The following is a 26,487-nucleotide window of genomic DNA, read 5'->3' on the forward strand; positions in this document are numbered from 1 at the left end:
GATTCGAACTAGAAGGAACTGGCCAGTATTTACAGTCTTATTATTATAACTAACGTAACTACTGATCGAGATGCCGCCTTTCTCCTCTTGTGAAAATAGGAGTAATAAGGAAGAAATTCTGTATAGTTCACGATAACAGGACAGGGCCAGTCAGCATTTGGTTTTAGAAAAAACACTGAAGCGCCATGCCGGTTTCTACCTAAGCCCCAACTTTTCATATACCTACTGTGACTGGTGCTGTATGATCGGTTCGATCGTCTGGTCGATGGGAGGTTTTGGAGAGTAACCGGAATATATAGTTATCGTAGATGAATACGTCTTGAAAGATGATGCGAGGGTAAAGTTCCATTTCCTAGTCAGGAACATACGTTATGTTTTGTTCGTCGTTACTTACTTCGTTGTAGCCACTGGTAATAAAATCTATATCCAGCGTCTGATTGGGCTTGGGTGCTGGGATGGGGTGTTGGTGGTTTGTCCTTTCTCCACGTCCCTGCCAGCACCTATCAGAAAAATTTCGCGATCTGTCTTCTTCCTCCTCCTCAGAATTACGGTCCGCTTCCTTCTGTTGATGTAGGTGCTGACAGAATTTGCTGTTTTGTCTAATATGCTGACCATACCGGATGGATGCAAAAGGGATGATAGACATTCCCAAACTAGAGAATGCTAGCATTGTGCACGACCAGCTTACTCCAAGGCGATTAAACATGTGGGTCGTAGCAATAGGAAGGAAAACCACAAAAATGCTGTGGCAGCAACTGGCTGCGGAGTTAGCACTGGAGGAGAATGTCTCGTACGCATCGGAAAGGTAGTCTATATCACTGCCATAAGAATCAGCATAAAGCCTGCTCCAAAGGATATGCCGGATAGCATAGGAACAGCCCAGTGGATGTTAGACGAGGAAGTCCAACCCAGCCAGAGTAGAGCAATAACATATAGTGGTCCGCGATGCAGGCGAGCGGGAGGCACCTGTATTCTTCGATGTTTGCCCAGCTAGCACTTCTAGCTTTGGCCTTGGAGAAGAAAGAATCCCACCGTGTAAATACTGGACAAGCCAAGAATGCACCCAGGGCCCGCAGTGAACAGTTAAATGACCGATGCATTAATATCACAGGATTGAGGTCAGACCTCCGTTTAGTTATCTCTTCATAAGTCCATGGGTACCACTTGGGCCCCCACCTCCAAATGGCGGGGGGAACCTTCGCTAGTTTGCGAAGATATCACTGATATTCAGCAGTTTTTCCGGCCAATTTTCATCAGTCTCCCATTGGTTTCATTTCGTTCCACGGCTCATTTACCCATCCGCATTTGTAAACCACAACAGAAGGGTATTGAATACAAGTTAAAGCTTCATTTATCCGAGGCTAAAGAAATGAATGGTCATCTATCTATCTATCTGGGATAATAAGCTTTGCAGCTCCATCTAACTCAAATAGACTCGATGAGGTAAAACACCCAGGTTCTTCATTATCGAATGTGTTTTGCATGGTGAGAGCGACTCCTTAAAGTTAAAATCAAAACCGGAGGGAATCTTTTGCAGCCAGCTCACTAATGAGTTACATAGACGCCCAAAATCCCCGAATATATGCAGAGGAGTGGATAGGTGTGCGACTATCAAGAGCCAATAAATCCAGAAACCGAGTGCCACCGAGAAAGTGTAAATACCACTCATTCGACTGAGGAGACGTTAGGTTTGTGCTGCTGTGACGGATGTGGCAAGTGTACAGAGGGTGTGGGTTCGGAGACCATTCCAACATGTCAAAGGTAAGAGTAAGTGGGGGATGGTGGGGTAAATAAACTCGGGTGTAATAACCGTGCATGGAAAAAAATAGAAGTGAGCTTGACAATCCAAAAGGTCTGATCGTTTCAAAGCGATTATAGACCTTAATCGGGATGCAAGCAAAAGAAGTCCTACGGCCGACACGGAATCCTCAAGTAATATCACCTTGTGATAAACGGGTCAACGCTATTTGAGTATGTGCAGATCAGAATTGTTAGGATGCAGTCACTCATGACATGAATGCTCTTACATCCCAAACAAAGACTTTCTCATCCCAACCACAGCTTGCACACCATCCTTCGCTGCCGAAAAGACACCAATCCACTCCAGTAGCAAACTCTGTATGGCGTCCCATGCGTCCTAGCTCTCTGCCCATTAAGGGGCTAGTATTCAGTCCACTCCGCATGAAGTCCACATCACCACCTGCCAGCCCGGTATCAGACCTATCGCTCCAAATGCGACAAGTCATGTCGTAGCTGGCGCTGAGGAGAATGTGCGAAAGATGGGGTGACCAGGAAATCTTTCGGATGGCATAGTCGTGTCCAATCATGGCAGAAAGCGGACCCTGTTGTGGAGAACGGATGTCAAAAGTACGTATCATGCGGTCCACACCAGCTGTGGCCAGTATTGAGGGTCGGTACTTGTTCCAGTCAAGTGTTAAGGCCTCCGACGGGGGACATGAAGCAGGGGCAGGTGGAAATCCCGGTTTTGTCGGCACTGATGCTCTCCCATGAATTGGAATCTGTACAGTAAGATGGTTGTTTGCGGCGGCCGGAGTGCGTAAATCAAAAACGCGAACGTACGAGTCTGATGAAGCGCAGGACAGGATATCTGGAGAGTGTGGTGAAAAGGCGACGGAATAGGTGCAGCTGTGCGTGGGGAGAGTTAAGAGAGACTGTGGTCTCGCCGGAGACCAAATTTTGACAGTCCCATCCCAACTGCTGGAGCAAAACCGGTCTTTGGCTACTAAATTCCAATGCACTGAGAAAACCTCCCGAGAATGCTCTTTCCATCCCTGAACAGGAAATTCGTCTACTGTGGTGTCGAAGAGCTTAATGCTTCCGTCGCCGGAACCCACGAGGGCTTGATTTTCATGGATCTCGGACCATGCGATATCGTACAGAGAGTCTTGCGTTGTGAACCTGGATTAAACGTCGCCGTTAGTATCACGTACATCTTGCTTAATACTCTGAAACGACGGTAGGGAAATAATTTTCAGCAGGTAAGATGTTTATTATACCTGGCTTAGACGGATATATTCGGGCGCCTTACCATTTCAAAGGAACAATGCCATTAGGTGTAAGGTCAAGAACGTAGAGTCTGCCATTTCCAACGAGGCCGAAATTTGCAGACGCAGCAACTGCAAGGCGGGAGTCAAAAAAGGGGGAATATTTCACGGCATATCCATTGAATCCCTCCGTACGAAACTCGAGCATATTGCCGAATGGGAGGGGCAGGCCAGGGGAGTTGCTCTTCCCGAGTGATGATCAGTATACAATTCCACACAGTTTTGCTGTCAACAATCACCTCTAGTCATGGTGTCTGAATTGCATCAATATGAGTGGGTCCCTTTGGCAGTATGTTCTGTAATACGCATTCTCCATAGAGTCGCTCTGGGATATCTCGACAGGCGCCAGGAAGAATTTGTTCCAAGACCGGTCGAACTTCAACAGAGGCGCGGCTTCTGGCCTGACGTTGATTTTTAACACACGCCGAGGTCCACAGCAAGACCTTGGCGAACCGACCATTACGTCAGCATCACATCAGTCCCAGCCTGCGGCCATCCATTTGGGTAGTTTATAACTATAGAAAGGGGACAGAGACATGAAGGGGAATTCCAATTTCAACCTTCTGATTCCATGTCTACCACCATTTTAATTATATACATTTGGTTGAATAGAATTTCAGCCAAACAAGGACCCTACTTTTCCATCCACTTCTGAACTTCCGCCGCAATTTCGTCGCTATTCATCTCCAGGAAAAGCATATGTCCGTTGCCATGAATCCCTGCTTCCCCGAGCGATAAGTGGTCCACATGTACTCCAGCCTGTTGCAAATATCCTACCGTACAATAGTCATGTGTCGCATGGTATGATGCTTCACCCGTAACAACAAGAACATCGATATCTGCCAGGTTGTCCAGCTGCCGTGGCGGAGGGGACTCCGCTTGGACAATGCAACGTGCTCTGTCATTGGAGCTGGGAGGGATGATTTGTTGAACTAGGTCGGTTTGGGGGTTGAAAACAGGAGGTGAGTAAGTCAAGGGAACATCCGTTAGGCCCCAGGGCCGGGCCGGTCCCTCCCTTAAAATCACATTCTCAAAAGGCGGACCTGCCGGTTCGATGGCTACGATGGAGTGGACCAGGTCAGGTCGAGCATCCGCTATGAGCCAACCCGTAGCTCCTGACTGTGAATGAGTAACAAGAATGGCCGGCTTTCCAATACGTGACAATAAGTCAACTCCTGCTGCCTGGAGGGTTGTTTGTTGATAGACGTCAGATGAGAGAGACTGTACTGTCGAGGCGAAATAGGCATCGAAAACTTCATCTCCCCTGAAACCTGTTCCTGGCCACTGGGTCTGAAGCTTCGCCTGTGGCCACAGGTCATAGTTTTTTGTTGCGGTCAGTAGCCGCTCGACCACCTCACTAGTCCACCTTACCGTGGTGTCATTGCCCGGTAACCCTGGGCTTCGACCACGGAATGTTTGGTCTATTATATAGATTTCATAACCTTTAGAGAGAAAATACGACGCCCATCCCCGACCACCATCAGGCTTATTCAACCAGTTCTAGCTCATGTATTAGCCGCAGGAAAGGAGGCAAGTTTTCAAGGGCCAAAATATCTCATAACGAAATAATAGTAAAGTGCATACTGTTCCTGTCTGAGCAAAGCCGTGGATGAAGATGAGGGGGAATGGCTTTGTGCTGCCCTCGATGGGATTCAATTGCTCAACGTAGATCTGACCTTCAAGGAAATGACCCCCACTGCCATCACTGAAGTACTTGCCACCCGCGTAAAAGTATCTCCGCACACATGGTGTTTCGACTGTTTTCTCGAAACCGCCCAGGAAAGGGATGATATTGAGAAGTAGAAACAACGGTTGGAACATTGTAGCTAAGTGAACAACGATTGAGGGCTTAGGACTTGACGGATGGAAAACCACAACAGTCAGCTGAAGTTGAGTATTTCACGCAATCCAACAATTAAAAACGCTAGCCATATTAGTGATTTGGTTGTTGCACAAAGCGACCTTTCACACCAATAACCAGGTGTCCTTGGAATATGCATATCTCGTCACAATTTTGGATTAGCACCTAGTGCAAATCCACAACGTCGCCTTATCATTCTGGCATTGCAGATTTACAACTCGGAATGAGCACCATGTCGAATGTCTCCATTCTTTCCCAACGCCTGGAAACAGTTTGAATCATAAGAACGCAATTAGGATCCTTCACATGGCCGTAAACAAACGATCAATTATTGTTGTCCATCGTTTCTAAATCCTGGCGTTCGTGCAAGCCGGATATCCGGAATTTTATCCTCCAGCGACTTCTTGTAACTGGCCTCCGCAAGGGACAATTAATTCACCTTTGTGAATTAATGGATGTTGGTCTGTCTGACTTGAGGGAAATGTCCAATCGTCAAGCCAAAGTCGGGGCTTAACCAGATCAATTAGTGAGCGTCACCTGACCTCGCGACTGTCTCGTAACTATTTCCCCGCGAATTGAATTTATGGCGTGACTTGATCCACATATAGATACCGGGACAAGGCCACAATATCCAGGCAACAGATCTTATCTAATGGCTCCAAACAGGGGACTGCTGCACCCTAAACGCACATGCGCACGACACTCTAGAAATCAGACCAGCAATGGACAGGTTTCTTTCCAGAAAACGTCCAAGGGAACAGTCCCCTCTCCCCCATAACACCACAAAGCATCTGCCGGAGGTAGATGAAGAAATACTCGCAAGCGAGGAGGAATCAACTGACGTTAAGTTAGCCGTCCTGGCATCTCTCTTCCCAGATTTACAACAAGACATCCTTCTCGACACCTTAATTGCGAGTGACGGATCCGTAACAACTGCATGCTCAACTTTATCATACCATGCACCCCCTGGCAATAATAAGAAGCGGGCCACTAACGGGGCCCTGGGGATACAGAGCTCACTCTCAGCGTTCGGAGTAAAAGCAATCAATTCATCAACATCAATACTAGGTCCAAAATCCGTCACTAAAAGAGGCCGGACCCTTCACCTTTTCGATCCTGAGGACATATCAAAATACACCTCTTGTACCATAATCCACAACTTCCTGCCTGCCAACGAAGCCAACGACCTCCTCCGTGAACTTCTCGAAGAAGCAAAAACTTTTCAACGGCAAACGTTTCAACTGTTCGAAAACACCGTCCAAAGCCCCCACTCCGCGGGCTTCTATGTCGCCAGTGCAGCGGAGCAAGAACAGCAACGGCACGACTACTCATACAACGGCACCTATCGCACTGATGTCCGACAACTAACTCCAGAGCTACGTCGTGTTTCTGTAAAAGTACAAGAAGCCGTCAACAACGAGATTCAGAAACGTATCAAATATTACTATCCTGGTGGCAAGAAGCTCAAATATCAGTCACCGCGCACATGGGTTCCGAATGCGGCCTTTGTTAACTGCTACGACGGACCCTCTGAAAGCGTGGGCTACCACTCAGATGAGCTGACATATCTGGGACCGCGGCCTGTCATAGGCAGCTTGAGTCTAGGTGTCTCGAGGGAATTTCGGGTACGCAGGATTGTGCCACCCGATGACCCTGACGACAACGAAAAAGCTACAGGAGCAGCAGCAGCAGCGACACAAACGAGAGCAGACATCCAAGGCCAAATCTCCATTCACCTCCCTCACAACTCCCTCCTAGTAATGCATGCCGAAACCCAAGAAGAATTCAAGCACAGCATCAGCCCTTCGCAGACAATCTCCCCGCATCCCATCGCAGGAAACAAACGCATAAATATCACCTATCGCTGGTACCGAGAGTCTCTCCATCCACGCTTCACACCCAAGTGCCGCTGTGGGATGCCGTGCGTGCTGCGGTGTGTGCAGAGGAAGAAGGAGACGAGGGGCAGGTACATGTGGATGTGCTATGCGGGGTATGCGGTTGGACATACGTCGTGTTCCTTTTTCCAATGGGCGGAGTTTGATGAGGATGGGGAGCCTGTTTGGGCAAACGAAGGGAAAGCAAAAGGAATAGGGGTTGAAGCTGGTGCTAGTAATGATCATTTACATGAAAAGCAATGATGAAACATTGAATTATGACAACTTATGAAGTTAATGATTTGAAATTTACTTACTTTTAGTGACTATTTAGACGGGGTACATGAACAGCAGAACAAAGGATACTTGGGTTTAATCCACTGCACTTTATCTACAAATAATCTCACAACTTCCAAAAGAATAACAGGACTCGATGGGGATATTCCTAAGAAGTCGTGCGATCGATTATCCACAGCCACTGAGGCAACCCGGACCACAAACAGTAGATACAAACACGCCTGCCTTCAAAGTCATTATTATACACATTGGAAGCTAAAACAAGAACCACGTTGCAGTCAGCTCTGTCTCCGATTCCCGGCCTCTTACTTCTTTCACCGCAGTAAGGTCGCTATCCACATCGAGAAACGAATGGCAAGCCTCCATGAGCATTTTGATCTGGAGGAAGCGCATGAATGCAGTTCTCGTCACATCCTCTTACCAAATTTCGGAACGGGTTCATACTCCCCAGTGCTACACGCGGGCTAACATACATCATTGGATCCGGTGGATACGATGATCCTTCCAAACTGTCATCACCATGGGCCGATTCCGTACGATCCTCACCATCGAGGTGATGACTCAGATGCATTGAATTAATGGTCAAATTCATAGCCTCAATGGTTCTTTCCTCGTCGTATAACTCTTGCACATCTTTTCTTAGAGCTCTTCTCACCTTATCACCGAATAAAGCGTTACTACGAAGATATCGGTTAATTTCACACTTATTTTCCAATTTAATCACTGCGGGGCTGGAGAGCGCTGAATGGTTGTGCTCTAGGGTCACAGTAAAAAGACTCCCAGTCAGAGCTATGGTGGAGGACCTGAAAAGTCCCTGGAGTTGATCAATCATTTGATCAACATCGTTCTTGGCACGATTTTGCACCGGATGGTCTCCATGTCCAGCTGTATTCTCGATACCGTCATTAGGACCATAGGAGGTTTCCAATGCCTCAGAAATAGCTTTTATTTTGACCAAGATCGTCCACTTCTCGCCTGGTCGCAACGTTTTGCATTTCGTCTGTCCAAGAATGGCTGCGATATAGCAACCGTCGCCTCCAGGAATCCTTATCGACAAATTTGACAAGACCCCAGGGTCGAGGCCCATACGAAGGTGTCGCATAACCTGTTTTAATCTATCTTTCAGACTTTGCACACCACCGTCATCCTCTTCATCATCGAAACTAGCAGAGAGATGCCATCCATCCATTGTTGTGGAAGCCCGTATTCCGAGCGCTGGTTCTGGAGATACAGTGTGAAACCGTATTCGGCTGCTTACGTTTGTGGACATATCAGACAATGATATGCTTGAACTTGAAGTAACAACAAAGACATGACGTAGTGCTCCTCTACTGGAATATCTCAGTAGCAGATTGGATGCCTCTTGGATGGCTTTTGTGGTGCGGGCCCGACTTAGCTGGTCACCAGGCAGTTTAAATATCTGCATGGATCGAAGTAGTCTTCGAATGAGGTCGAGGTTGCATATTGATAGTGGCGACAAAAGTTGCAGATTCTGTTCAGGATCAGCAGATATACAACCAATTGCCAGTCGGTCTACCAAAATGTCCATTGAAGAGGCTATGTGAAGCACAGTGTTGCACGCCCCGTTTAATAAAGTGGAGGGCATACTTGCTCTAATCCAGTCAGCTCTTGTCATTTAAAACTGAGTTAAGGAGAACCCACGAGTTATCCACAAGTATCATAATGTCTAGTGGAACTTCGCAACCAATCTGAGCATCAATGTCACCATCCAAATTAGCGATTTTTGCTGATATGTCTACTGCAGCCCAAGTAAATAGATCCTGGTGAGCAGAAATTTTCATGGCATCCATTGTTATATGCATATTTGCACTCGTGATTGGGAGGGGACAGGGGAACCGCGTTTGGACATTATTGCGGTGTTTTGTGATACATATATTAGTCCTTGTCAAGGGTGGAGTTCGTCCGAATTGTTGTGGGGAAACCACTGGAGTTACCAATGTGGACTCGCATCGATTACTTTCTCCCAATTGACTCTGGGTAATTATAGGGCTTGGTACCGTATAAACACGAGTTGGGCGATCTGGTATAGTAAAGGAACCAGGTACAGGTCCCGGGCTTGGCTGACGTTGCTTGTTGAAATCGAGTGCCTGAGCGACACGCGCAAAGATTCCTTTTGAGGGTACCTTTCGCAACGTGTGACTGCTCCCTAGACGTCGTCTCTCGTTCCCCCGCTATATATCTAAGCTTAGCTCTTACCGCATTGGAAATGGAAACGTTTACGCTTGCAATAATATAACAACCCATACCTCTTCCATTCTGTTCTCAGCACTACCAAATGCTTCAAGCTCCGGCGGGGATGAATCGAGTGGAGTATGCATTTCGGTGTCGCGCGGTTCACAGGAACGAGTGCTGTCCCTCTGGGTGTGTAATGTGGAATACTGAAGTACTCTCGAGAACTGGGATGTTCGACGAACGGCATAGGAGGGGTGTCGTCGAGGAACCGCAAAAGGGGGAGCAAAAACCTTGAAGTAGGAAGTCGTAGAAGCTTCTGAAATGGTTACCAGGCGTCGTTTACAAATGCGCAAAGACTCTGTCGTGGGGATTGTTGTGTTGCCTCGGTTGGCGCATGGCTGGAGAGTCGCGTTGGGCATGACTGTCGTCTGGCTGCGGGATTATATAACCAAGCGGTGAATGTCTACACGTGTTCCATCAACTCCACCCCCTTCATGTACATGTCCGCGTCACTGTCGCTGGACTCAGATCTCTTTGTCGACGCAGACGACGAGTCTGATGATGATGATGCTAAACAGGGTGCGTCAGAGCGATTCCTCCTTGTGTGCCCGCTATTTCCAGATGGAATCATACGCCGTCGTTCGCGACGCAGACTCCAGTACTCTGAGCAGACCAGAGCCGTTGCAAGAATGGAGAAAAGCAGAACAATGGGCACGAGGGCCAGGGCAAGTAAGATCAGGTTCCGATTTGCTTCGCTCCGTGTTATTTTGAACATGTCGAACCCTTGCATTAAGAGGTTCCTCCCTGATATTCAATGGGAGATCTTAGATGACTTATAGATATATCAATTGGACGTAATCATCAGCTACAAGGCATGAATAGCACAAGAGAACATTATATATGCAGTTGAACGAATGAAATCATCGCAAAAGAGAGAAGGGAAAGAAGCCCGTGTTTATTAGAGGAGTAAACACAGCAAATGGGGCAACAGTGGATTGCGGAAAAGGAGGAGCGATGATGGCCCTCAATATCCATCGCAGATATGCACCGCACCTGTCATGGGTATATATTAATTGAATCACACAATGGGAAAATTGAAATTTCGGATATCAAAACGATAGTCCAAAAATGAATGCCGGGACAAAAACAAACAGCATGGAAACATAATAGTTTCGTATTTTAAACATTCAGAAGATAGAGATTTATGCAAAATCGTGGTGTTTTTGATCACTACCTCTTCGAGTGGAAATAATCTGCTCCTTCGTTTTGGCCAGTATATCGTTATCAAGTTTGACAAATCGAACCTTAGACATAAAAATCAGCGCTCGGAATATAGCTTCCATAAAATAAAATCAATCAGCCAACCACTGTACTCACAAGGTCATCACTTGCACCTCGCGTACTATTGCCAAAGAGGACAGATTCCAAATAACTGGTTTCAACCCCAGTCTGGACCCTCTTCTCCCACACACCCTCCCAGTTCCATTCTCCAGGACGACGAGTTTGCGGACTGCCCTTTTTCAACTGTCCATCCGAGCCATCTTCCCCCTGCCTAGTTCCCAATCCCCGATGAGCTCGCCATGCATGCCAAGCTCCAGGGTTTCCAGCTGCCTCCAGGGGGATAGAATCTAACACCGCTTCATCATCAAATGTCGACCGAATGTAGTTGAGCAACTCCAGAACTGGAACATCGGTTCCAGGACTACAGCAATGTGGCAACCCCGCCGGCACCGGAGATACACGCGCATGAGGATAGGACGACGAAATTAATCCTTTAGGTAAGTCTCCCGTTGGCGTTCTTGAACACTTGAAGGGTGCCTCTGATACTGATTCTGTCGTGCGCTCGCTGTCCTGTTGTCCGGTGGGTGCTTGGTCCGTACGATTGTCATTTAGATCACCACCACTGACGTTGCGCGACGGCGCAGCCGAACCTGCTACACTCCTCCTCGCTCTTCCAAACCAATGTGGAAATCCATGTCTCAGACTAAAACCACCGGGAGGCAGGCGCTCTTCGTCATTTGCGCTGACGGTATCTGTATCCGGCGAGTTGGTGCTAAATGTGTACGTTGTTAGGGGCACGAGAAGGGGGTGGAATATGTCTGTTGTGAAAGTTATTAGCGGTGGGAGATCTGGATATGTCGATGGAAAGCGGAGCTGGAATCGGAGGATGGCAGATGCATAAGGTCCTATGCGATTACAGGAACCAGATTGGATGTTAGCTTTATGGTCAGAGATAACTCTTGTGTCGTAATCCCAGATGACATATTTATATTAAATACCTTTCTGAACAAAAATCACCCCAGACCAGAAGGTCGGGTCTGTTGGTGAGATGTTCACATAAACACCAGGCGGAGGGGCTGTTTTCAAGCTCGTGCTTTGGGGAGAGATGGTAAGGAATCGTACGTCAGCTCTCGTGCAAATCACTCCACATCGGGAACATATCTCCAGAAAAGAGAGGGGATTCCGTGAGAGGCTTATGCTGAACTTACAATTCAAGCCGAAGCTGCTGTTTGCGCAGGGAGGGGATGTCGGGGAGCCTATAAGTCGACATTACTACGTCGTTAAGATGTGGTTTGGAAAGACTTAGCGACGATGCTTCTTCGACGTGGTGGATCATACATAGTCTTGGCATTCAGGGGGTAGAACCATTTGGCTACAACGCAGAGAGATCGAAATAGGCTGTCGTTGCAATCTCATTTTCAGCTTCGCAAAGCCATCTCGCATTTACCGGAGGTGTTGACTACAATTTTAATGCATCGGCCTGTCCGGTGTTTCCATGGTAAATTCTGACATTGGTTTAGTTTCTATTATATTGTATATCAGCAGTAAATGACATAGAACAAGAGTCATCAAAAAGCTGATAAGAGCAATCAAAGCAGACAAGGAGTTGCAATGCTTTCCATCCAGAGAGGCATATTTCCCAAGGGCCTCCTCTATACTTTGTCCGAAAAAGAAAACAGATCTGAAAGTAAAAGAAGAAGAAAAGCCCAAACAGTTTTTATTATGCGTCTGGCCAGCATCAGTAACTATTAGCTCTATGGTTCAAATCATCCTCACTGTTCCACGAAAGTATCTTGATACCAAAGCGTGGCTGAAAACTGGTAAATTCGCTTGCATCGCTCTGGGTCGACCTTGCAAAGTGGAAGACGCAGTCGTCCTCGATTGGCCTGAAATATTCCGAAGAGTAAAAGAAATCACCCCCAAAATCTCCCATTGACGTATCTTCCGAGTGGGTTGAGGCTAACCTAATTCCCTTGGGTTCCATTGGTCCTGTTGAATAGCCTTATGTGCAGAGTGGATGTTCATTCTCCTCCCAATGCTCGAAAGAAGTGCCGTTTTCCCTCAGTCGTTTTGCAACAGCCCAGAGATCATGCCAATGTTTCTGGTCAAGTTAGCCGGTGACTGACTACTTACCTAGTCCCTTCAAGCTCGATTACTGAAATACCTTATATCTACAATCTTGGACAGGTTCATGCATCAGAACGATAGGAATGATAAACTAGACTCCTATCTCCTCACTTCCATGCTTGCTTCCTGGGCTAGGAGTAATCCATGCGAAGTTGGCAAACGAAGAAAATATCCCACTCTTGACGTTTTTCAAGGGAAGGGCCATTGTCGCTACCGTCTTGTGTATGAAGAGGATAACTTCATATATAGCTAGACCTTTTGAGATGTCCTAGCAGATGCTTGAGCAAAACGACGTCATCCATGACATTTCTCGACGGGTAGTTATCCGAAACACTAAAAAGAGCCTCATAGAGAGCTTGGAGGTCTGGGTTCGGCTGTCACTAGCCGAAGCACGTAATCCAACCCTATGTGCAGGATAGAAGGCGGAAATGTTTCACTCATACGGGGCTCCGAGACCGGAGTGAGGGTCCGGTTGAACTGAATATGTTGGCGAGAAGAACAATGTGGGGGATTATCATATAGAAAGCTAATGAACATCATCAACCATGCATGGCGCATTGAATTTTCAACGTATTCGTATTCCAGGATGCGGCGTCTTTCCTGATCAGCAGACTGGACCAGTTTTCAAACTTGAGATATCGTTGGCATTATTATTGATTCCTGATGGCCGTGCCGATGCATGCTCGCTTGTTTGTCCTGGTTTTGTCCTGGTTTAACTATCAGGATGAGGGCCGGTCATCTCCAGTATTATTAATCCACGGTCTGCAGAAGCTTGGCAAGGCTAAGCCGCAGAGGGCAGCAGCTAGCCCCGCTTAGGCTAAGCGCTGGGCTGGATGTCAAGGGAAGGGCGTAAAGAAAAGACAGGGGTCACTGTAGGGTGATTAATTAGTTACCTAAAGACCAGGCGGGCGGCTGAAGCGAACAGCCAACATCCTCACCCGCAACCTTGTGAAGTCGTGAAATTCATCTCCAACCTGACTTGGATAAAGATAGCTCTGCATGAAATAAATGGGATAGTCCATTCTGTTTGTTGTCTCTGAGACCTTGGTTATTCCATTTCTCGGATGCTGCAACAATAAACTGGCAAGGTTAAGCAAGTTGGAGAAAAGCAACACGTTGCTATCGGACGAGTGATCATGAAGCTCCATACTGCGAAACAAAGTGGAGAATCTCAATTGTGTCAATTCTAGCCATGGCCCATTATCTTTGACGTCGAAACTAGCTGGGTTGCTGCATCGGGCTAAATATCACCTCTCTGACTCCCGAGTCTTCGCCATCAGATTCCAAGTATCTGATCCCGCATGAGGGATCTGATTCTAGTGTAGAATACACACCACTGCCACTCTCCGTGAAAGGTCATCCTAAAACCGAACCCGGTCAACCTGGCGGGGGGGGTAGTGTGGGACCCATGCAGACCTGGACAAACATAAAGCTCTCTGACTCCAATTCCTCTTTCTCTCTTCTTCTCTGCGTGTCCCTTGCAAATACTTCCTCCTTCAACACCATCTGCTCTTCATATCCAGAACGCTTTGATATGTTTCATCATTAGTTATTTCATATGACCGTGAACATATTGGCGATTTCGCATTGCCTTCTGGGGCGTCATCTTCACTCCTGTTTCCCAAACCTAGACCAAATACCAGGGGAAACGTTCAGCTCCTGCAGCTCCGAATTGTACCATGGAGTACTTTGATTTCGAACAAGCTGCTCAGGAAGATTATGTGGCATATGACAGCCCTGTCATCGACGAATCTGATATCGTGGCGCAGTATGACTCCTTAGTATTTTATAAGGACCTCGGTCTCCCTACTGGAGCCTCAGCCGTGCAGACAGATGAGGCTAAGGGGAAAAATGAACCATTCATAAGTTTATTCGATAAAGGTGTCTTTCCTGTCACTCGCGCTACAGAGCCCTGTGGTCTCTGTCGCGCTCGCGGCCTCGACTGTTTCATGGCTAAGCGGGGCGTGATGCGAAATAACGGCTGCACATGTTGCATCTCTTTGTACCGTGAATGCAGTTTTACCCGGACAAAGCCCCATGAAAAGGGCCTGGATACGTTACATGTTGTGTCTGAAGACAGCTACGTGCCAATCGGCGGTTTCACCGGCAAGAAAGCTTTACGGTCCTTTAAAGGCGGCGCTGGCGGTTCGGCATTCGAAGACACAGATTCAAAAGGTCGAAAGACTGGTGCTAGATTTTCTCGAGAAGCTCTTCGGGTTCTAAAGACGTGGCTAACGGAGAATGCCGGCCACCCCTATCCGACAGACGAGGAAAAGGACGAATTGAAAATAAAGACTGGTCTAAAGCGAAGCCAGATTTGCAATTGGCTCGCAAATGCCCGTCGTCGGGGTAAAGTTCGGCCCAGTCTCCGTGCCAGCTCTCCTCGACCTACCGGGCCTATCGATATTCCACGGAAACAATTAGCTCCAGGTGTTGATATCACCGATTTGACTCCCCTTGAGCGTTGGAAGCATTCTCCCCCTGAGCACGAACCTGCATCGGCTACTGCCATTATTCGAGCCATGGCCAATGCTCCTTACGTTCCAGAGAGAAATTCATCAAGTGGCAGTCGTGTCCGGTCGCACTCTCGGAACACAGGGTCCAGTAACGATGGCTCGAGCTTCTCAAACTTGATGCCAGCTCCGTCGGTGAGTAGTTACAGCTTTGAAACAACAAAGTCCAGTACCTCCGACATGTCATTTGCATCTGCATTTTCCCATCGTTCGTCTCGCTCCTCGTTTAACTCCGCGGACTCAAAAGAACGCCGCCGACGCCGTCACAGGTCTGTAGTAGGGCAAAACACCTTTCAAAAAGCTCGTGCCGCCAGAATTTTCCAGTGTACCTTTTGTGCTGATTCATTTACAACGAAGTATGACTGGCAGCGACATGAGAAATCGCTGCATCTTGCATTGGATAAATGGACATGTACGCCACAAGGAGGTGCAATATCGTTGAACGGTGCGATTGTCTGTGCGTTCTGCAAAAGTACTAATCCCGATATCGACCATCTTGAGGCGCATAACTTCAATGCTTGCCAAGAGAAGTCTATCCATGAACGGACTTTCTATCGGAAAGACCATCTTACTCAACATCTTCGCTTGATGCATTCTGTAAAGTTCAGTCCTTGGATGGAAAACTGGAAAAGTGCTACTACCAAGATCAAATCGTGCTGTGGATTCTGCTCCTCCACCTTTACTACATGGAAAGATCGCGTTGAACATCTTAGCGCTCACTTCAAAGCTGGCACTGACATGTCACAGTGGAAAGGCGATTGGGGTTTTGAGCCCTTCGTTCAACGGCTTGTCGAGAATAGCATACCTCCATTTCTCATCGCCCAAGAGAGAAACACACTAAATCCATGGGTTGCTAAACCTGCAGCAACGAAATACAGCCATGTTGCCGAAAGGATAGCATCCTATCCAGGCTCTATTAGCGATTCATCTAATATTCCCATCCCTGAAGACGCGAACTGTTTCCGCCGCCTCCAGATCCAGCTTGCTGCGTACATAAGTCGTGAGGTTGCGCGTGGCATCATCCCTACGGATAGTGAGCTCCAAAACGAAGCCCGAAAGGTCGTTTATGGATGTGACGACCCGTGGAACCAAACCTGTGCTGACAACCCGATATGGCTCTCCATTCTGAAACGAGATAGCGGCCTCTGCGATTCACCAGAAGTTGACAACATCCATTTAGATGACTTAGGGATGCAACCACCGTTTGCTGCTCCCGGGCTATCTCAACCACCCAGGCATAAGCTTATGGCCATAACATCAAACCTGAGTAATTCGGGATTCAATAGCTCCGGTTTTTATAGTCTAGCGTTCGACAGCAATGTTTTCAGCTCTGGCGCGCCCAGTGTCCTTGGCAGTTTCATGGGCAGTGCCACTGGGAGTGTAGGTGTCAGTTCAACCGGAATCGCAGGCGGCTGGCTAGGTTTGACGACTTCTTATACAATATCTTCTTCCGCACCGGTCACTGTCGGATTCAATCCAACTGCTCATATTGGTACTGACTCACAGTACCGCCAATATCCGTCCGATAGTGTTAATGGAGATCTAGGCGCGAATTTCGATGATATGCATATCGATACATTTGAACCTGGAGGTACCACAATCACCGCTAAAGTAGGAGCTATGAACAGCAGAGGTCACCTTTCGTTCAAAATGCCATCTTCCATGCCAATAGATATCCCTGCGCCAGCTATATCTGTGTCTGGAACAAATATTGCGTCAGGGTCTAATGAACCCTGCTTCCGGAATATCTTCGATGACCATTTTGATATGAACTAGCATCATTTTTATTTTTATTTTTCCACCTCGGAGGAGGAACCATAGGAAGAGACTAGGGAAATAATCTCACAAGATTGTATCAACAATCTACACAGTTTAACTTTTGCATGTATGGAAACGATAAAAAATATTGGCTAAACAAAGATTAGAAACGACCAAAATAAAGATATATAGGAAGACAGGTTGATTTCAACAGACTCTTCGCTTGTTTTGTTTCCTGGTTTAGCATTTTTGATTCAATTGACTTCTCGCTCCAAAAGCCTGCTCTTGACCCTCTCCTTGGTTAGCTCTCTTTATAGTTAGTTATCAAGTTCAATTATTAATCAGCTTAGTTTTATTGGGTATTACCGCCATCCTCATATTGCAGTTAAAATATCTGGAAGTTTGAAAAATGATATGAATATTGTAAAGCAGGCAGATCCAATGGATCCGCAAGGCAAGCGTTCGCGTAAGCAAGACAGAGGTAGAGAGATCGGAAAGGCTGGGATTTTCTTAATATATATGTGCCCATTATTAACCCCGCTGTATAGTAATGGGATGCTTTTACAATAACCAGACCAACAGGCTCTCGATTTGACAACAAAGTTAATTTAACACTGGTCCCTTGGACTGCTCTCACCGAAACCAACCGGAACCAAGAAACCGGCAACTGCTCCAAGATTCCTTAACGAAGGCCGCAAACCTATGTACACATGCCACACGAGCAGGTAGTTAACTAGTTACTTCACTCTTAACAAAGAAGTTAGGGTAAAAATCCATAGCGTTCAGACACACATGGCCCCTCCCCTCTACACAATCCCCGCTTCCCTATCTTTGTTAAACTTATCCACCACCTCCCTCGTTTTCCCAATGATGCCCACACACCCGGGAGAGTCGGAATGGCAGCAAATGGAAACCGGGTAATCCCCCATGGGCAGGTTGACCTGGGTCCCATCAACTGCTGTCACAGACTGCGTCCGCACCTGTTGTGTGACATGTTTCTCCACATCCGCCAGATCCCACGGCTTCTTCTTTCGATCGATTACCAAAGATCCATCCGCCCGATATTTAACATCACCGTAAAGTTCTGCCCAGAACGGGATACCCAAATCCTTCGCAGCTTTCTCCATATTGGTGCCTGCAAGGCCGAAGACGGGGATACCCTTGGGGATCCCGAGCATCACAGCCTTGGCCACTTCGTAGTCGCGACACATCATGCCGTACAGGATGCCATGAGGCTTGACATGGTGTAGTGGCACGCCTTCTCTGTCCAGGAACCCTTTTAGGGCGCCGACTTGGTAGACGGTTATGGCCGTAAGTTCTTCCGGGGAGAGTTTCATTTCACGGCGGCCGAAGCCTTGAAGATCCGGGAGGCCCGGGTGAGCGCCGATTTTAATGTTGTGTGCTTTGCAATTCCGGACAGCTTCCATCATGATGAGAGGGTCACTTTTAAGATGTAATAATATAAATGGATATGTTTGGAACTCATGTTAGCCTTTGATCGTTCTTACATTTTGCACTGAATCTTCAGTTTTGGATTTGCATCGTATATGCCTTTCTCTTTCAAGGCTATCTTGCGCCCTTCCCCTCTCTCCTCCGTTTTCAGGTTCCAGGCCATAGAGTATGGCTCTTAGGAGAGATGGGGACGCTATGTGCCATTGGCCCAAATGCATTAAGGGGACATGATGAAATGCTTACCCGGCATGAAACCCACAGGCAATATTTGCCTGATCAATCATTGGGAGAAGCTCAAGGTCTGGACCGCATGCCCAATTGCCATACTAGATGATGAGATACTACCAGTTAACCATTCGTATTCACTATTCTCGCTCTCCAAATCTGTAATTCGCTTCTGGGAAAGTAGAATAAGGGGGGAGAGTGAGTAGTGTGGGGTGGGGTACGGGTGGTATGTATATACAGCTTCTCCCATATCACAATTGATCAGCGCCTTGTGCTTGATGGGCGCCATGCTGCGTGGATCTTATCGTAGAAGATGTCTCGTAGTCTATATTGATCTAAAAATTTGATTGCCGTTTTGGCCACGGTGACTATGGCTGTATACCTCGAGTTGTAACTCCAATTGACAGCGTTGATGTAAGATAGTTATGTGAGTTGACAAAGTCCGGAAAATGGAAATAACATGCCACAACCCCAGACCAATTTCTCTGCGAATATCAAAGGTGGAGGCAAACTTGAGTTTAGCATAAACCTTTTTTACGTCCCCGCACTTCTAAATCCAGGGAGGGGGTTGCAGAAGACATGGATGGATACCTGATTCCTGGGACAAAGAAAGTTTCGGGTTGGGGACATCGAATCAAATATCGGCATCACCAAAGATGAGCTATGGCCGAACCATTCTAACCCATGCAGATGCATAGTTATAGCATACCATGGGGTTGTGGGAAATATCAGCCACTTTTGGAGGATCTCTCGGCAGCGGCAGTGGTTGGATCTGCCTATGAGAACTACCGCCAGCAACAACCCCGCCCGTTCAACCAAGGACCATCCGGTTGGCAAAGCTATTTCAGAGTTCGGAGCCTATGTTTTTACAAAAATATCCGTCACCTTCTCTCCCCCCACCTCCTTATTTCTCCATGGGATCGCACCCCACCTGGGAGACTGAGGGGTAGCTGCCATGTTTCCGACACGCCACTGTGACCTGGTTGGATAGTTAATTCTCTGGTAAATCTGAGGAACAGTCGAAGCGCACTGCAACTCAAGAGCCTAAAACCCCCCCTTGAGGATCATAACCTTCGTGGAGAGCCGGTTTATAATTGTCCGAAATGGAACGGACAGTTAAACCACGGCCATCCGCCTGCTTTTGGCTGAAGAAGATCCAAGATTCATTTCTTCTCTTTCATCCTCCGAATCCAATCGTTTTGATACATTCCCATCCACCGACGACACCATGGATTCACTTAAGACTATTCTCATTGCGAATCGTGGAGAGATCGCCGTGAGGATTATCAGAACTGCCAAGTAAGTTTTCAAATAAACGGTTATCTGTCGAATAGCCTGGATTCCCTTGTAAAATACCATTGCCATTGAAAGATTCCTGGACATGGAATAACATTGGTTGACAATATATGAATGAAATGAAGGGCGTTAAATATTCGAACAGTCGCAGTATACACAGAGCCCGATGCTATATCTACCCATGTCTCCTTAGCCGATGAATCGGTGCTGCTTGAAGGACCTCCAACAAAAGCTTATGTTGACGGGTATGAATCACCATTTTGCACAGGTCCATAGTTTCTATGGCTCGTGAATTTTATGACTTTATGTGTCGAATTACGGCCGTTTATTAACAGCTCCCTGTGAAGAGACCAAATCATCAACGTTGCTAAACAGTACAAAGCCAATGCCATTATTCCCGGATATGGCTTCCTTTCCGAGAATACTGACTTTGCTCGGCTGGCCAAAGAGGCGGGGATCGCCTTTGCTGGGCCTAGTCCTGAGAGCATTGAAGCTTTTGGCTTGAAACATCGAGCTCGGGAGCTTGCTATCGATGCTGGTGTCCCAATTGTACCCGGAACTCAGTCCCTTGTTAAAGATGAGGAAGAGGCGGTTAATGCCTCCAAGAAGCTTGGCTTTCCGGTATTGCACCCTCCTTCTATATAATATACTCTTCTTAGATCAGATCATACACTTAAGGGGGCGGGTCAAGGGTTAATTATGTCTTTTAGGTTATGCTGAAAGCTACAGCTGGGGGAGGAGGAATGGGCTTATTAACATGTCATTCTGAAGAAGAAGTGCGAGAGTCATTTGCAACAGTGAAATCGCGAGGCGAAGCCCTGTTTAAGAATGGCGGCATGTTCATTGAACGATACTATCCATCTAGTCATCATATCGAGGTCCAAGTTTTTGGCAATGGGCTTGGAAAAGCGATTCATTTTGGTGAAAGAGAATGCTCCATTCAAAGGAGACACCAGAAGGTCGTCGAAGAATGCCCTAGTCCCTTTGTTACAAAGCATCCTGAACTACGGCAGAAACTGTGTGACGCTGCTGTTCGCTTGGCAGAATCAACTAAATATGCATCTGCGGGAACGATCGAGTACCTGGTGGATGATGATACAGGAGATTTCTTCTTCCTCGAAATGAACACCCGTCTGCAGGTGGAACATGGCATCACTGAGTTATGTTACGGCGTCGACTTAGTTGAGCTTATGTTGAAGCAAGTGAACGCTGAGCTCTCAGGAAAGAAAGGACTAGATGCAGCCTATCTGGAAAAATTGCAGTCGAAGCCACTCCGCGGAGCAGCTATAGAGGTCCGAGTGTATGCTGAAAATCCTGCGAGGAACTTTGCCCCTTCCCCTGGCGTGTTGCAGGAAGTTCAGTGGAAAGAAATCCCTGGTTCTAGATTTGATACTTGGGTTCGCAGGGGAACCAAGGTGACAGCAAATTACGGTATGATCTAATCCTCAGAATATCAGATAGCTGTATCCTTGCTGATCAAACCAGATCCCCTTCTCACCAAAGTTATGTATCACTCTCCTTCCAGAGAAGAAACCATCAGGGGGATGTTCACTATCCTTTCCGAGTCAAAGATCTGCGGGCCTCCAACAAATCTCGAGTTCCTTGCTTCTATCCTAACAGATGCAAGGTTTGTCGAGGGTAATACTTTAACCCAATTCTTGAATACCTTCAAATACATGCCTGCTGCGATCGATGTTGTTGCTGGCGGAGCTTATACACTCATTGAAGACTACCCTGGCCGCCCGACTATCGGACGTGGATTCTCCCATTCAGGTCCTATGGATCCCTTGGCGTTCCGTATTGCCAACGCTCTCGTGGGAAACCCGGTTGGTCTCGAAGCTCTAGAAATTACCCTTAGCGGACCTGAACTGCTCTTCCTGGGCCCTGCAATCGTTTCTCTTTGTGGAGCGCCGATGGAAGCTAAATTAGATGGAGCTCCTTTCAAAATGTGGACAAGAGTTAAAATCAATGCTGGACAACGCCTCAGCATTGGTAGAACAACTGGAGGCGGATGCAGGGCGTATCTGGCTGTCTATGGAGGATTCACTAACGTTGCTAACTGGTTCGGTTCAAAATCGACGTCGCCTATGGTGGGCGTTGGTGGTTATCAAGGTCGTCAGCTCGCATCCGGAGACCTTCTATCTATCACAGATAAACTTCCGGAAATACACGGGGAGCTTTCTCTTCCCATGTCTCTAATCCCAGAATACCCATCCCACTGGGAGCTGCTAGCACTTGCTGGACCTTACGATGAGGGGTATATTCTCACTGACAACATTAAAGAGTTATATCGCACCACGTGGAAAATTTCTCATAATGCTGCAAGAGGGGGCATTCGACTTCTTGGACCAAAGCCGAAATGGGCTCGAACTGATGGTGGCGAGGGCGGCGCTCACCCAAGCAATGTTATAGAGTATGGTTACCCGATTGGAACCCTAAACTGGACAGGTGATGACCCATGTATATTCCCTGTTGACTGTCCGGATTTGGGTGGTTTCGTTTCCAGCATGACAGTTGCGAAGGCTGATTACTGGCGAATGGGTCAAATGAAAGCTGGGAACACGTTAAAGTTCAGGAGGGTTACTCTAGATGATGCACTTGCGTTGCGGCGCCAGGTTGACAGGTTTGTGGAGAGCATAGCAGAGTGTTGCTCAGGGAAGGCCAAGTTTGAGGAGGTCTCAGCGTTAAATTACGCCAATCTCCCTGAGTCAAAAGATTTTGGGTATGGCACAAAAGCTGTTATTCATCGAATTGAAGAAAATGGAAGGAAGCAGCCTTTGGTATCTTATAGACAGGTAAGTTTATGCAACTATTCTTCGCAGATTCTCCGTACTTTTTTCTACTAACTTTCTAACACTCTTTCAGGGGGGTGACGACTATATTCTCATCGATTACGGACATGGCGCCTTTGACCTCAACCACCGTTGCAGAGTCACCGCCCTCATCAAAGCACTGAGAGAAGGAAAGGGAGAGATTACATTCTCTACAGGATTGATTGGGACAGTTGGCTGCGGCAATTGTAAGTTTGGCCTGAAGTTTGCTATGTACTATTTTAACTGACTCGACGTAGCTCTTTCTCTATATTATGATGGCTTGAAAATCCCTCAAAAGAAGTTGATTAAGTATTTATGTCAGCTCGAGGTACAGCTCGGGGATCTAAGCCAGGTTAAGATGCCCAGCCGTCTCTTCAAACTCCCCCTTACCTTCGAGAGCAAGAGACAAACCGCCGCTCTACAACGCTACATGGAAACCCAACGGCCATACGCGTCATACCTTCCTGACAATATGGACTTCGTCGCGAAAAACAACGCTTTTACGCGCCAAGAGTTCGAGAATATTTACCTTACTGCCAGCTTCATGGTTGTCGCGGTAGGATTCTTTACTGCTCTGCCATTGTCACTCCCGGTGGACCCCCGCCATCGTATGAACTGTCCAAAGATGAATCCAAGCCGGGTTTTCACACCTGAAGGACAGGTGTCATGGGGAGGCTCTTGCATGGCGTGAGTCAAATAGCCCATACATTCCCTTCTTTTGATTCATTGGAACAACAAAGCTAATGGTAAAAGCCTTTATAACGTTGAATCGCCAGGAGGCTACCAACTGACCGGCATGTCCATCCCTGGAGTTGACATCCTAGGTTCCAAAGCTGGCTACTCTCCAGAAAAACCATGGCTCTTTGAAGATTTTGATCAAATCACATTTTACAAAGTGTCGGAAGAAGAGTACGAAAAAGATATGGCTTTATTCCACAGCGGCAGGTACCAATACAAATGGGAGAATGTCGAATTCGATATGGCAGAGCATAATCGATTGCTGGAGAGCACCAAGGACGAAGTAGCTATGATTCGTGCCCGACAAAAGCAAGCACAGGCTGAAATGACTAAACTTGAAAATGAACTGTTGGAGCGCTGGGCAGCGGAGAAGGAGGCGAATGAAATCCCGATGGATGCCGTGGAGGCTTTGTTGCAGGGTATGTGACCTTTTTATCTTTTCCATTTCGTTATATTATTCCCCTTCGAGTCGTAGGCTCACTGCCAACTCTGCGTAGATCCCGATATTTCTACAATTGAAGCACCCCTCAGCGCCAATGTGTGGAAAATTGAAGTTCAAGAGGGAGACAAAGTGACTGCAGGACAAGTTGTGACAATTCTGGAAGCTATGAAGCTAGAGATCGCTGTGCGTGCTGATGCCAGCGCTGTTGGAGGGACGATTGAAAAGATCCTGATCAAACCAAATGACACAGTTGAAGCAGGCAAGACGCTGTTCTTGGTGCGGAGCGGGCCGAAGAAAGCTTAGGGAAGGGTTCGATTGGGCAACGACTATGTATCGTTTTCCTTACCGGCGTTTTAACTATTAGTTAAAATGCTAGTTTGATTTACTTTTTCATAACTAGGTATTTCTTATGGGCCAGTTTTGTGAGACTCCGCGGTTCGTTGGAAGAATACCTGTTGTATCCGATGCTATACACTCTTGTTTGATAGGCCACATCACTTGCATCGCGATATAAAATGAAATGACCAAGCCCATTGCTTCTAATCAAATTGGTAATCAGAATTATATCATTAAAAAATATCCTCGATTGATTTCAAAAGGATTATCCAGAACATCCGACAAACCGTAGCCACCTTTAGGAAAACCTCAATCGTGGCTAACCCCACCAAAAGCTCACACTGATCCCGGCCTGAAGACCGCGAACGTAGTGCCACCAGCCAATTGGTATATACAAACACTCTCCTTCTTTCAAAACCGTTTCCACATACTCCGCATCCAAGAAACCAGGCCACATCAACTCCCAGGTCTCCAACTCGGCAGGAGAAAGCTCAATAGCGGCCAGGTCAACTTGCGATGTATTGGACATATCTATTTGTTGACCTTGCGTCTCTGCCTCCTTGGTTATTCCTTTGTCTTCGCCATGTGGTGGCTTTGTTTCTGGGGAAGGATTAACAACCTCCATGCCCCTAGGATAAATTTGCGACGCGGGAGTATGAGGTGAGTAAAGCCGGATATATTTCTGACCAACGACTTGCACTAGGATGTTATGGTATGGATCATGGTGTAAGGGTGATATCGTCCACGAAGGGCCTATCCATGTGTTGATGATCGGTTCAGATTTCACGTCGTCCGCTTCGATTTCATCATCCTCGTTACCAGAGGTAGATTCTGCATGATCCTGATCTTGTTCTTGATATTCATTATCCGATTTTCTTCTGTGACCATTTATCGACTTATCCTTCTTCCCTTCGGCCTGTCTCTCGAGTAATCTTTTCTCGTATACAGGCGTTCCCTGCTCCGGCTCTGGCGGATCCGTGTAGCAGTAGTCCGGTATACAAATATCTTTCCTCAGCGCGGGTATTTGCGCCAGTAAATTGTGCTGCGCCATGTAGCCCGTCTGGTCTTCCCCTCCGCCTGAATCTCCACAATCCGTTGGATAATGCCTATCACAGTCTTTTGCCTTCCCGTCCGTGTTATCACCGCCTCTCCCCATCCTCCATATATAATCCTTCACAAACTCTCCAAACGGCATGATTCTCTGTCCCCACCCTTCATCCGTATATGACCGGCCCACTTCAACGGGAACCAACCTCCGCCCGTCGTATGTCCGTTGTGCCCAGTAATCTGCAGAAGACCAGGGTCGCGTGGAGAGTGCCGGCCAGTGGTTCACTGCATTCGTTATCACTAATGGCGTGCGAATGGTGTTCATGTGTTCTGTAAATTTTTCAAGAGATGGCGCTGGGACACGGGGGACAGGATGCTCGAGATGTGGAGCTGGAGATCTGTCAGCGGGGAAAAGAGAGGGGGTCGTTAATTTTCTGCGTTTTCCCGGTGGGTGTCTTTGTGGTTGCTCGACATCAAAATGTGCACTGAATAATTTGGGGTCATTTATCAGTGATCTCGCAGTGGGAGGACTGGTCAAATATTGTAAGCACGATATTAGGCATTCAATAAGCGACTCTCTGCGCGGAGCACCAGTCATGATCAGTGCTTTGTCAAGAATATGGATGGTAGGTGATAGCCATGGGGCATCTGGGCTGATCCTCCTAAGCTCATTGTCATCATGTTCATGTTCATGTTTGTTGTGGGGAGCCTCGTTATCATTTTTCTGCTGATCTGGTGATGCTGATTGTTTGTGCTCGTCGATCTCATCGTCGTATAGATGTTTTTTTATTTCATAGCATACTTTGACAATGCTGGCATCCGTATACAATCGTCTCCAGCAAACCTTCACGTCTTTGAAGGGAAATACGCGTAGCTTTTGATCCGCAAGGGACAGAGTACCATTTGTTTCCCGGAGAAGGGAAGCAATGAGCTTTTCGGTGTCGCCACCAAAACACTCGCAGATTGGGTCATCTAGGGATGGAGATGAGATGATGCATAGCGCTGAACGGATCAGATGTTGCATTGATTGTGTTGCTGATCGAGGTGGCTGAGGAAGAGGAGGAGGAGTGGCAGCTACTAATTGATGTGTCCGAAGTTGAAGTTGGATTCACGATGATGTCCATGTGTCCAAACAAAATATATAATTTTCTACTCAATGGAAGTTAATT

The 26,487-nt window shown here is 47.2% G+C and overlaps 11 protein-coding genes across 11 annotated transcripts; 3 read left to right on the forward strand and 8 right to left on the reverse strand.

The window, feature by feature from the left end:
* Positions 1-214: 214 nt before the first annotated feature.
* On the reverse strand, positions 215-670 carry PAAG_11432 (hypothetical protein; the record flags this gene model as incomplete). Its single annotated transcript, XM_015847083.1, has 2 exons — positions 215-352; positions 395-670. 2 exons carry the CDS (start codon positions 668-670, stop codon positions 215-217), a joined length of 414 nt encoding a protein of 137 aa, XP_015703345.1.
* Positions 671-2,006: 1,336 nt separating this feature from the next.
* On the reverse strand, positions 2,007-3,213 carry PAAG_02155 (peroxisomal targeting signal 2 receptor; the record flags this gene model as incomplete). Its single annotated transcript, XM_002796221.1, has 2 exons — positions 2,007-2,919; positions 3,050-3,213. 2 exons carry the CDS (start codon positions 3,211-3,213, stop codon positions 2,007-2,009), a joined length of 1,077 nt encoding a protein of 358 aa, XP_002796267.1.
* A 485-nt stretch (positions 3,214-3,698) lies between these two features.
* PAAG_02156 (hypothetical protein) lies at positions 3,699-4,886 on the reverse strand (the record flags this gene model as incomplete). The annotated part of the gene is made up of 2 exons (XM_002796222.2): positions 3,699-4,565; positions 4,650-4,886. 2 exons carry the CDS (start codon positions 4,884-4,886, stop codon positions 3,699-3,701), a joined length of 1,104 nt encoding a protein of 367 aa, XP_002796268.1.
* Positions 4,887-5,648: 762 nt separating this feature from the next.
* On the forward strand, positions 5,649-7,064 carry PAAG_02157 (GRF zinc finger domain-containing protein; the record flags this gene model as incomplete). Its single annotated transcript, XM_002796223.1, has 1 exon — positions 5,649-7,064. One exon carries the CDS (start codon positions 5,649-5,651, stop codon positions 7,062-7,064), a length of 1,416 nt encoding a protein of 471 aa, XP_002796269.1.
* A 364-nt stretch (positions 7,065-7,428) lies between these two features.
* PAAG_11433 (hypothetical protein) lies at positions 7,429-9,709 on the reverse strand (the record flags this gene model as incomplete). Its single annotated transcript, XM_002796224.2, has 3 exons — positions 7,429-8,710; positions 8,760-9,289; positions 9,365-9,709. The coding sequence occupies 3 exons, from the start codon at positions 9,707-9,709 to the stop codon at positions 7,429-7,431; spliced, it is 2,157 nt and encodes a 718-aa protein (XP_002796270.2).
* Positions 9,710-9,753: 44 nt separating this feature from the next.
* PAAG_11434 (hypothetical protein) lies at positions 9,754-10,065 on the reverse strand (the record flags this gene model as incomplete). The annotated part of the gene is made up of 2 exons (XM_015847084.1): positions 9,754-9,860; positions 9,924-10,065. The coding sequence occupies 2 exons, from the start codon at positions 10,063-10,065 to the stop codon at positions 9,754-9,756; spliced, it is 249 nt and encodes an 82-aa protein (XP_015703346.1).
* Positions 10,066-10,492: 427 nt separating this feature from the next.
* Positions 10,493-11,922, reverse strand: PAAG_02159 (hypothetical protein; the record flags this gene model as incomplete). Its single annotated transcript, XM_002796225.2, has 4 exons — positions 10,493-10,594; positions 10,668-11,476; positions 11,570-11,664; positions 11,780-11,922. 4 exons carry the CDS (start codon positions 11,920-11,922, stop codon positions 10,493-10,495), a joined length of 1,149 nt encoding a protein of 382 aa, XP_002796271.1.
* Positions 11,923-14,377: 2,455 nt separating this feature from the next.
* PAAG_02161 (hypothetical protein) lies at positions 14,378-16,987 on the forward strand (the record flags this gene model as incomplete). Its single annotated transcript, XM_002796227.1, has 1 exon — positions 14,378-16,987. The coding sequence occupies one exon, from the start codon at positions 14,378-14,380 to the stop codon at positions 16,985-16,987; it is 2,610 nt and encodes an 869-aa protein (XP_002796273.1).
* Positions 16,988-17,775: 788 nt separating this feature from the next.
* PAAG_02162 (hypothetical protein) lies at positions 17,776-18,584 on the reverse strand (the record flags this gene model as incomplete). The annotated part of the gene is made up of 2 exons (XM_015844554.1): positions 17,776-18,412; positions 18,478-18,584. The coding sequence occupies 2 exons, from the start codon at positions 18,582-18,584 to the stop codon at positions 17,776-17,778; spliced, it is 744 nt and encodes a 247-aa protein (XP_015701558.1).
* A 1,290-nt stretch (positions 18,585-19,874) lies between these two features.
* On the forward strand, positions 19,875-24,238 carry PAAG_02163 (acetyl-/propionyl-coenzyme A carboxylase alpha chain; the record flags this gene model as incomplete). Its single annotated transcript, XM_015844555.1, has 9 exons — positions 19,875-19,945; positions 20,068-20,187; positions 20,290-20,563; positions 20,653-21,373; positions 21,428-22,737; positions 22,808-22,961; positions 23,013-23,442; positions 23,509-23,912; positions 23,991-24,238. 9 exons carry the CDS (start codon positions 19,875-19,877, stop codon positions 24,236-24,238), a joined length of 3,732 nt encoding a protein of 1,243 aa, XP_015701559.1.
* A 352-nt stretch (positions 24,239-24,590) lies between these two features.
* Positions 24,591-26,342, reverse strand: PAAG_11435 (hypothetical protein; the record flags this gene model as incomplete). The annotated part of the gene is made up of 1 exon (XM_015847085.1): positions 24,591-26,342. The coding sequence occupies one exon, from the start codon at positions 26,340-26,342 to the stop codon at positions 24,591-24,593; it is 1,752 nt and encodes a 583-aa protein (XP_015703347.1).
* Between the last annotated feature and the right edge of the window lie 145 nt (positions 26,343-26,487).

This window comes from Paracoccidioides lutzii (assembly GCF_000150705.2).
Source record: "Paracoccidioides lutzii Pb01 unplaced genomic scaffold supercont2.4, whole genome shotgun sequence".
Classification (NCBI taxonomy): Eukaryota; Fungi; Ascomycota; class Eurotiomycetes; order Onygenales; family Ajellomycetaceae; genus Paracoccidioides; species Paracoccidioides lutzii.